Consider the following 10,726-nt stretch of genomic DNA (forward strand, 5'->3'; position numbering starts at 1 on the left):
AGGTGATTGAAAATACCATGGCTTGGGTCAGGCTAACCTTAGTCCTCAAAGTGACATCTTCACTTTTTAACACTTTAAAGAGGTCTTTTGCAGCAGATTTGCATAATGCAGTATGTCACTTGATTTCTTGACTGCTAATTCCATGGGCATTGATTGTGGATCCAAGTAAAATGAAATCCTTGACAACTTCAGTCTTTTCTCATTTATCGTGATGTTGCTTACTGGTCCAGTTGTGAGGATTTTTGTTTTCTTTATTTTTGAGGTGTAATCCATACTGAAGGCTGTAGTCTTTGATTTCATTAGTAAGTGCTTTAAGTCCTCTTCTCTTTCCACAAGCAAGGTTGTGTCATCTGCATATTGCAGGTTGTTAGTGAGTCTTCTTCCAATCCTGATGCTGCATTCTTCTTCATGTAGTCCAGCTTCTAAGATTATTTGCTCAGCATAGAGATTAAATAAGTAGGTGAAAGGATACAACCCTGCACATACACCTTTCCTGATTTTAAACCATGCAGTATTCCCTTGTTCTGTTTGAACGACTGCCTCTTGGTCTATGTAAAGGTTCCACATGAGCACAAGTAAGTGTTCTGGAATTCTCATTCTTTGCAATGTTATCCATAATTTGTTAATGATCCACACAGTTGAATGCTTTGCATAGTCAGTAAAACACAGGTTAAACATCTTTCGAGTATTCTCTGCTTTCAGCCAAGATCCATCTGACATCAGCAGTGATGTCCTTCATTCCACATCCTCTTTTGAATCTGGCTTGAATTTCTGGCAGTTCCTTGTCAGTGTACTACTGCTGCAACTGTTCTTGAATTATCTTTAGCAAAATTTTACTTGCATGTGATATTAATGATGTTGTTAGATAATTTCCGCATTCTGCTGGATCACTTTTCTTTGGAGTGGGCACAAGTGTGGATCTTTTCCATTCGGTTGGTCAGGTAGCTGTCTTCCTAACTTCTTGGCATAGATGAGTGAGCACCTCCAGCTCTACATCCGTTTGTTGTAGCATCTCAATTGGTATTCCATCAGTTCTTGGAGCCTTGTTTTTTGTCAGTGCCTTTAGTGCAGCTTGGACTTCTTCCTTCAGTACCGTCAATTCTTGATCATATGCTACCTCCTGAAATGACTGAACATCGACCAGTTCTTTTTGGTATAGTGACTCTGTGTATTCCTTCTATCTTCTTTTGATGCTTCCTGCATCATTCAATATTTTGCCCACAGAATTCTTCAGTATTGCAACTCGAGGCTTGAATTTTTTCTTCAGTTCTTTCAGCTTGAGAAATGCCAAGCGTGTTCTTCCCTTTTGGTTTTCTGACTCCAGGTCTTTGCACATTTCATTATAATACTTACTTTGTCTTCTCGAGCCACCCTTTGAAATCTTCTGTTTAGCTCTTTTACTTCATCATTTCGTCCATTCGTTTTAGCTGCTCTACATTCAAGAGCAAGATACCATTTAGACCTAGGAAAACAACTAAAATTAAAAATAAAAAAACTAACAAATGTTGTCAAGGAGATGAAGCAACTGAAACATTCATATATGTACTGCTGGGGGGCATGTAAAATAATAAAACCACTTTGGAGAATTGTTTCTTATAAAGTCAAACATGCCTCTACCCTGTGACCCAGCAATTCCACTAAAGTACATACTACGTGATTCCATTTATATGAAGTCCAAGAACAGAAAAAGCTAATACATGGTGATAGAAATTAGAAAGTGCTGCTTGGCTGAGGGAGAGAAATTGACGGGTGAAATATGAGGGAACTTTTGAAATGATGGAGATGTTCTGTATCTTGTTTTAGGTTGTGGTTTCCAAGATGTAAAAACTCAGTGCCTACGATTCATTCACTTTTATTGTATGCTATTTATATCTTAATTTTTAAAGATTTTTTTTTAAAAATGAAAAAGAAATCAACCCCACCAGCTTTCAGGCAGTGTTATGGAATGGTCCCACCTAATCAGTTTGCAAACATTTCCATGGCTCTAGGATTCCAGGATTTAGCCTGTTTAGTCCAGTTTGGGTAAATAGGCCTTGAAGCAGTTGTAGTTACAGATCTGGAAAGATAGTGATGCCAGAGCAAGCATTTTTTTGTAGCTTGTCTGTAATCTGTGGGCCAGGAATATTCTCAGGAGATAAGGCTTTAAGGATGGGAATAAAGCCAGGTAGTTTCCAGCAACTGGGGCTATCAGAACAGGAATAGGGGTTTCACTTTAGGACCACTGCTGCTGCTGCTGCTTCTGCCACTGTAGGCCATTGGGCTTTAACTGCAGTTCACAAATTTTGATAATATTATATTTTAATTTTCTTTCAATTTGAAATATTTTCTAATTTCTCTAGTCATTTTTTCTTTGACCCATGGATTATTTAGACAGACGTTGCTTAATTTCTGAGATATTTTAAGATCTCTCATTGTTATTCTAATACAGTTCTGTTGTACTCAGAGAATATACCATGATTGTGGATTTGTATCATTTCTATTTTTTAGTTCTGTTAGTTTTTTTTTGCTTTAAGTCTTTTAAAGCTGTTATTAGGTACACACACATTTAAGATTCTTATGTCTGCCTGATAAATTGATCCTTTTATCATGAAATGTCCTTCTTTATCTCTGGTGATACGCCTTATCTTGAAGTCTACTCTGTCTTTTATTCCCCTTTCCCTTCCTTTTTCTGGGTTAATAAAATATTCATTTTAATTCCTCTAATGACTTTCTAACTATACCCTTTTGTGTTATTTTTCAGTTGCTGCTGTAGGGATTATGCATCCTTAAATTATCACAGTTTATTTAGACTTAATATTCTACTACTTTACATATAAAGTCTAAGAACCTTGAAACAGTATATTTTCATTTATGCCCCCATTCTTTATGCTGTTGTCATATAGTTTATATCTATGTTATAACCTCCACAATACAGTATTACATTTTTGCATTAAATAATTTTTTAAGTTAAGTTACAAGAAGGAAAACTTAATACTTTATATTTGTTCACTAATTTATCATTTTCACTACCTTTCATTCCTTCTGTAGATTCGGGTTTCATTCTGGAATCATATCCCTTTGGCATGTAGAATATGCTTTATTATTATTTATAGTGTAAGCCTAGACCAGAACCACCAAGCCCATTGCCATCAAGTCAATTCCAACTCATAACAACCCTATAGGACAAAGTAGAACTGCCCCGTAGGGTTCCCAAGGCTGTAAATCTTGACTAAAGCAGACTGCTACGTCTTTCTTCTCCGGAGGAGTGGCTGGTAGGTTCGAACCACAGATCTTTCAGTTAGCAGCCAAGAACTTAACCACTGCACCACCAGAGTTCCTTCCTAGCGTAGGCATACAGACGACAAATTCGCTATCTGTATTTATCTAAAATATATTTTAAATGAAAATGTTTCACCTTTGTATTGAAGAATATTTTTGTTTAGCTTTTTTCTCTCTGTTCCTCAGACAGATAATTTATACTACTAATCTGTCTTTGAGTTCACTGACACTTCTTTTTACCATCACCAGTCTTCTGTTACGCCAGTTCAAATAATTTTTAATTTCAGATATTGTAATTTTCAGTTGTAGAATTTTCATTTTTTGAATAGTTTTTACTTGTCTGTTGAGATTCCCCATGTGCTTGATCATTATGACCATCTTTTCCTTTAAGTCTTTTGAATATGTTTGTAATAGCTGCTTTAAAGCCCTTGTCTACTAAATCTAGCCTCTTTGTCATCTCAAGGATGTTGACTGCATTTTCACTTGACTGTGGGTCACATTTTCTTCTCCGTTTTTTTTTTTTTTCCTGGTAGTCTGGATGTTGTGGATAATACACTGTAGAGATTCTGGATTCTGTTATCTTCCTCTGAAGAATATTGAGTTTTGTTCTATCAGTCAGTTAAATTACTTTTGGATGTTGGGTTTTATACTTTAACGCAGGTTTGCTTCAGTTGCCATTTAGTCTTAGGGTGAATCTTTAATCCTGGGGCATAATCTTTACTCCTAAATCATGGCCCTTGTGGTTTCAGTGGAAAGCCTGAGGTATTTACCAAACTCCTCTAACTTGGTGGAATTCAGACTCTAAATTCTCTGTCTCTTGTGGTGAGTGGCAGCTAAAGTCTCTGCTCAGCTTCTTAGCCTTGCAGTTGTTGCTTTCTGCCAGGCTTATTGGAATCTCCCACACACATTTGCAGTTCAGTTCCTAAGGATTTGGGAGTTTCCCTCACTGTGGTTCTCTCCTCTCTAGGATGTTGTTGTTGTTATTGTTAGGTACCGTCGAATCGGTTCCAACTCATTGCAACCCTGTGTACAACAAAATGAAACACTGCCCAGTCCTGCGCCATCCTCACAGTCATTGTCATGCTTGAGCCTATTGTTGCAGCCACTGTGTCAGTCCATCTCGTGGAGGGTCTTCCTCTTTTTCACTGACCTTTGCTTTATCAAGCATAATGTCCTTCTCCAGGGACTGATCCCTCCCTCTCTTGGATATCACTCTCAATTTACAGCCATTCTAGCAGCACTGGACTCCATTATCTGACACCTTAAATTCCCTCATGCTTCTCAGACTGAGAAGTGTCCTCAATTGAAGAGCTACTTAAACGTAGACATAACCCAGTGTGGTTCCCTTCTCTCAAGAATCCCCTCCAGACATCTAGGTCCATTGCCATAACAGAGCTCATTAAGAAAATGTTCTGCATCCTACTTGGTGAGTGGCATCTGGGGTCTCAAAAGCAAGCTTGCAAGCAGCCATCTAAGATGCATCTATTGGTCCCAGCCACCTGGAGTAAAGGAGAATGAAGAACACCAAAGACGCAAGGGAAGTAGTAGCCCAAGAGACAGAAAGGGCCACATAAACCAGAGACTTCATCAACCTGAGACCAGAAGAACTAGATGGTACCCGGCTACCACCAATGACTGCCCTGACAGGGAACACAACAGAGAGTCCCTGATGGAGCAGGAGAAAGGTGGGGTGCAGAACTCAAATTCCAGTAAGAAGACCAGACTTAATGGTCTGACTGAGACTGGAGGAACCCCGGAAAGCACGGCCCCCAGATTTTCTATCAGCCCAGAACTAAAACAATTTCCGAGGCCAACTCTTCAGACAGGGATTGGACTGGACTGTGGGACATAAAGTGATACTTGTGAGGAGTGTGCCTCATAGCTCAAGTACATACAAGAGACTAAATGGGCAGCTTCTGTCCAGAGGTGAGATGGGAAGGCAGAGAGGGTTAGGAGCTAGTTGAATGGACATGGGGAATCACAGGTAGAAAGGAGGAGTGTGCTGTCACAGTATGGGGAGAGCAATTAGAGTCACATAAGAATGTATGTATAAATTTTTGTATGGGAGACTACCTTGAAATGTAAACTTCATTTAAACTACAACAATAAAAAAAAAAAAGAATCTCCTCCAGTTCTTTCCTGCTTTTGGTTATTCTCCAGTGCCTTTAAATAGTTGATTTTTTCATATTTTTGTCCAGAGTTTATCCTTGTTATCTGTAGGAGGGTTACTCTGATGTAAGCTACTCCACCATTGCTGTACTGAAATATATCTTTGTTACTAGATTATGGAACATAACTGAGATTGGCTCACATTAAATATCTATTAGTTTAAAATCTAGCATTTTTTGTGGATTAATAGCCAAGGAAAGCAGCAATTTTAGTTTTTAACCTATCTTTCCTGTGAGTTTGGGTAAATAAAATCTCAGAATGTCATAGAAGTAGCTGATACCATTTCATATGTTATCTACATAGAAAAAGGAACATTTGTGGCTTACAAACTGTAAAACCTCTTTTCACCACTCTGGCCAGATGCTTCAGGAAGACTGTGGAAATATTCCATAGACTCTAAAATGAGTATTAGTATAAAAGATGTTGCTTTGTCAGTGTCTGAGTCATCTAGCGCTGCTATAACAGAAATACCACGTGGATGGTTTTAACAAAGAGAAGTTTATTTCCTTACAGTAAAGTAGGCTAAAAATCCAAATTCAAGGTGTCAGCTCCAGGGCAAGGCTTTCTCTCTCTCAGCCTTCTCATCAGTGTTCCCCCAGACTAGGAGCTTCTCGGCGCAGGGACCCCAGTCCAAAGGATGCACTCTGCTCCTGGCACTGCTTTCTTGATGGTGTGAGGTCCCCAACTCTCTGCTTCCTTTCCCTTTATCTCTTGAGAGATAAATGGTGGTGCAGGCCACATCCCAGGGAAACTCCCTTTACATTGGATCAGGGATGTGACCTGGGTAAGGGTGGTGTCACAGTCCTACCCTAATCTTCTTTAATGTAAAATTACAATTACAAAATGGAGGCCAACCACACAATTCTGGGAATCATGGCCCAGCCAAATTGATACACACATTTTTAGGGGACGTAATTCAATCCATGACATTCCACCCTTTGGTCCCCCAAAAATCACATCCTTGCAACATGGAAAACATATTCACCCCATTGTATCAGCAAAAGTCTTAACTCCATGTCCAAAATCCAAAAATTCCTCTTCATCTGTGAAATCTCGAATACAAGTTATCTGCTTCCAAAGGTACAATAGCAGAACAGGCATAAGCTAGACATTTCCATTACAAATGGGAGAAACTAGAGGAAAGGAAGTGATAACAGGCACCAAGCAAGTCAGCAGAACACATTACATTAGCGTCAAGGCTTTGAAAATAATCCTTTGTTCTCTGAGACAATTTACACAATGGCCCTGCTCTCCAGACTCTAGGTATTGGCCAGTCTCTGGATTCTGAGTGGAGGCCTATCAGGCTTCAGCTCTGCCTTCCAGCCCCACTGGGACAGCAGCTCTGCTCCTTTGGCTTTAGGCGCACCATTCTCCTACTCCATCGAGTGACAACTCCACTCTTAGAAACACCAGAGGCCATGGCTCCACCCTTTGAAATCCCTGAGGTCATGACCATACCTTTTGAGACCGAGGCAGCTCAGCTTCTTGTGTCCCTTGTCTCTTCAGCTTGTTTTCTGGTTTCTTGGCCTCTCGGCTCCTCGGGCCTCACACCCTATCTGCCCTGCTGGGGCAAGTGTTCCAAAGCTCTGTAGCTCCACTGGTAAGTGCCTGGAGGCACCCCACTCCGCCAGGAAGCCTCCTGCGCACAGGCACTCAGCTCTCTCGCTCCGTGGGTCGGCTCCAGCGCCGTCTCGCACTGGTCTCCTGGTTCTGCTGCTGTTGGTTCTCTGCCGCTGCTGCTTCTCTGCTGCTGTAGGTTCTCTGCTGCTGCTGGTCCTTTGCTGCTGCCACTGCTCTAGCCATTCACAGTTTCAAAACCACTTCCACATTTTAGGTATCTTTTAGAGCAGCACCCCACTCTCTTGGTACCAAATTCTGTCTTAGTCAGTCAGTAATGCTACTTACTTGTCTTTTCCATTTTCTAGTTAATAGGAAATCTAACCTTAAATGCAACAGGTTTATACAGGAAAAAATAGTGTATTATCCACCACTGGGAATAAATAGATAGTTAAGATGTGAATTAGTTCACGTGTTTAACTGCCCAACCAGACCCTTAGAGGTAGTGGAACCTAGGTATAGCTAAATCTCCTCTGGCGAATGGAGCCTAGTGTAGCACATCTGCTTCCCCAGTGACCTCTTCTGTGTCCCTTTTCTCTGACTTCAGTTGCCATCAAATAAGAGTCCAGACTAGACATCATATAAGGTCTCTTCTGACTTTGAGCTTCTACAAGTCTATAGTCAGAAAAGGGTTTTTGTTGTTGTTTGTTTGTGTATTCTTTTTAATTTGAGTACAGTCCCTTGCATTACATGGATTGTAATCTATTTAATCGTACACTTAATTCTTCATGTGTGTTTTTTGTTGTTTTGCTTAAGGTTGCAATTGTGGCTCAGGACCTAGCAGCGTTCCATACTGCCTCATCAGAAATGGGACACCAGCAGCACAGCCATCACTTAGTAACCACAGAAACCAGACCTCTGACCTTAGTGGCAACATCCAATGGCACCCAGATTGCGGTACAGGTGAGTACAAGGGCAGTGTCCTCAGTTGACTGCAGTGCCACTCATAGTTTTCAACCTCATACACCATGCTTTATGTACAACCTTTACAAGCAGCAAGACACAGAATAATATGTGTCACCTAGCCTGCCTTAAGGAAATTACTGTATTTGAGGTTGGCGTCAAAAAGACCAGGACTCAAAGAGACCAACACTTTTTTTTGCATATTCTGGGGGAATTCGTAGCAAGAAAAAAAGCGTCAGGTATGCATGCCTATGTGCACCCAGCCAGCCATATTTACTCTCAGAAGTCTAATGATAGCAAGATTTTATAAAGCACTTAAGAGCCAACTCCTTGGAAGTAAATCTAGGGTGTAAACATAAACCAAAACCAAACCATTGTTGTCAAGTTGGTTCTGACTCATAGCAGCCCAGTTGGACAGAGTAGAACTGCCCCGTAGGGCCAAGGCTGTAAATCTTTTAAGGAAGCAGACTGCCACATCTTTCTCCTGGAGAGTGGCTGATGGGTTGAAACCACCAACTTTTTGGTCAGTAGGCGAGCACTTAACCAATGCACCACCAGGGCTCCTGTCAGTGTAAACATAGACTGTAAATTAGTCCTCTGAGAATCCCTGGACAGCCCAGTTTTACAGTGGGGAATGTCAGGACACTAGAAGGAGCCATTCTCTGAGTCAAGCAGAAACTCAGAATCCTAGATGCTATGTACAGATTACCTATAGGCACTTAAGATTACCTCTCCTTAGGGGGAATTGTTTTTTCATGTGTTTACTTGAAAAAGGGGTTAGAATATACTCAGGAAAATGCCAGCCATTGGTTTTATTTAGTTTATGGGTATAGAAGCTAAAGGCTCAGGAATCGCTCCAGATATCTATCTCCATTGGCCATAGTGAGCGTTATGGATTGATTGTGTCCCCCAAAAATATGTGTTATAATTCCTAACCTCTATGGCTGTGGTTATAATCCCACTTGGGGATGAGTTGTCTTCGTTAATGAGGCAGGATTAAGTATAGGGTGTGTCTTGAGTCAGTCTCTTGAGATATAGAAGAGATTAAATGCCAGCTAGAAGCAGAGAAGAAGAAAAAGAGATGCCAAGCCACATGAAGATCGCCCAGGAGCAGAAGCTCAGGTAAGACAAAGAGCTTCCTCCAGAGCCGACGGAGAAAGCCTTCCCCTAGAGCCAGCACCCTGAATTTGGACTTCTAGCCTCCTGAACTGTGAGAAAACAAATTTCTGTTTGTGAAAGCTGCCTATTTGTGGTGTTTCTGTTATAGCAGCACCAGATGACTGAAGACAGTGAGTATCATTTGTCCCTGGCGTGTGTGAAGAGTTTATCAAAATCCTAAATGAAGAAACTGCATTATTCTCCTCTGCAGGAATTTTTGTGCTCTTAATGATTGGATCAGTAGTAGTATTTGAACAAATCCAAGTGTCAGAATTACAGAGAGAAATTGCCAGAAATTTACAGAGAATGTTTCTTTGGCACTATCTTCACTGTGGCTTTTGTGTTTGCTTTATGTTTCTGTTTCAGCTTGGAGAACAGCCATCTCTGGAAGAAGCCATCAGAATAGCATCCAGGATCCAACAGGGAGAAACGCCAGGGTTGGATGATTAATCCTCAGAATAGAGCAATAAAGCAGGAGGAGCCTTTCATCTTCTGGCAGCAGAGATCCATGAAGCCCGGGCCCAGGAAAATTAGAAGTTTTCCATTTCCTGATACACTGTACACGTTTTTATGCAAGAGTGGAGAACGTTTTATTCTTGACACCTTTGTGTGTATAACCCTTTGACTAGATTCCCAGACTGATCCATTGTGTACAGAAGTATGAAATCAGGGCACTACAGTAAATGTTCGTGTTCTTCTATCAGATCGCAAACTCCTGGAGTCTACATGCAAGACCACTGAAGTCTTATGGAGTCATATGATGGATTTTTAACTTACTGTGAAAAAAATAAAGGCTGTATCTAAAATGTCAAAGGTTCTATACGCCAAACAATCATAATTCCAAAAGCCATCATGGATAATAAAGAATGTAAAGCCTTCAGATATTCCCCCCAGTTAGTAGAGTGTCTACAGTTTTTGTTCTACTGTATACTTGTCCATTTATATTTGTATCTCATGGTTTGAAGACTATGCATTTATAGTTTCCCATTCCTGTTAAATACCAACTCTTCAAGCTGAAATGCTAATTATATTAGCATTACATTGGATTATGTATAAAATTACAAGGTTTGTTAATTTAAAATTAAAAAGTTAAATCCAGTGCTTTGGTTTTGTTAAAGATTTTACTTAGTGCTCAGTTTTTTTCTTAACTGTTTTTTAAAATAATGAACTATCAAAGTTTGACCACAGGCTGGTGCCCGGGATAACAGTGCTGTAATTGAAAATGGCTTTACTCTTAAAGTAGGTTAGTGGGTTGGTGTAAATTATTTATTTTTGCCTATGTACTTTTGTTTTAAAGCTTATTTACCCTAAAGTTTATTATTAATTTTGAATACAGCAATTTTTTAAATGTTATCTTTATATTTGTTTTATTACATTGGTGTGGGGTGGGGGGAAGTGGTGCAGAAATATCACAAATGTAATGTGGATTATAACCCAACACACATGTATTGAGAATATATTATATTTCAAGCACAAAGTACTTTTACATACATATCTACGTAGTCCTCAAAACAATTTTGTGAGATGTATGGGATTTACTGTCTCCATTTTATACATGAGGAAATTGAGGGTTCAGAGAGGTTCCGTGTCTTACCCAGGCCTTACGGCTATGAAAAGCAAA

The 10,726-nt window shown here is 40.1% G+C and overlaps 1 protein-coding gene across 4 annotated transcripts in view; it reads left to right on the forward strand.

The window, feature by feature from the left end:
- The window catches only part of ZNF143 (zinc finger protein 143), a 68,106-nt gene extending 57,648 nt beyond the window's left edge, over positions 1–10,458 (forward strand). For 2 of the 4 annotated variants that reach the window (XM_023737153.1, XM_023737151.1), the window contains exons 14-15: positions 7,801–7,947; positions 9,472–10,437. In XM_023737153.1, coding sequence (XP_023592921.1) covers positions 7,801–7,947; positions 9,472–9,555 — 231 coding nt within the window. In that variant the 3' untranslated portion in view covers positions 9,556–10,437. Of the gene's footprint in view, positions 1–7,800; positions 7,948–9,471 lie in introns of all 4 variants that reach the window. The other 2 variants (XM_012557193.1, XM_004369638.2) reach the window with 2 other exon arrangements.
- The last annotated feature ends 268 nt before the right edge of the window (positions 10,459–10,726 follow it).

Source organism: Trichechus manatus, unplaced genomic scaffold (genome assembly GCF_000243295.1).
Source record: "Trichechus manatus latirostris isolate Lorelei unplaced genomic scaffold, TriManLat1.0 scaffold00006, whole genome shotgun sequence".
NCBI lineage: Eukaryota > Metazoa > Chordata > Mammalia > Sirenia > Trichechidae > Trichechus > Trichechus manatus.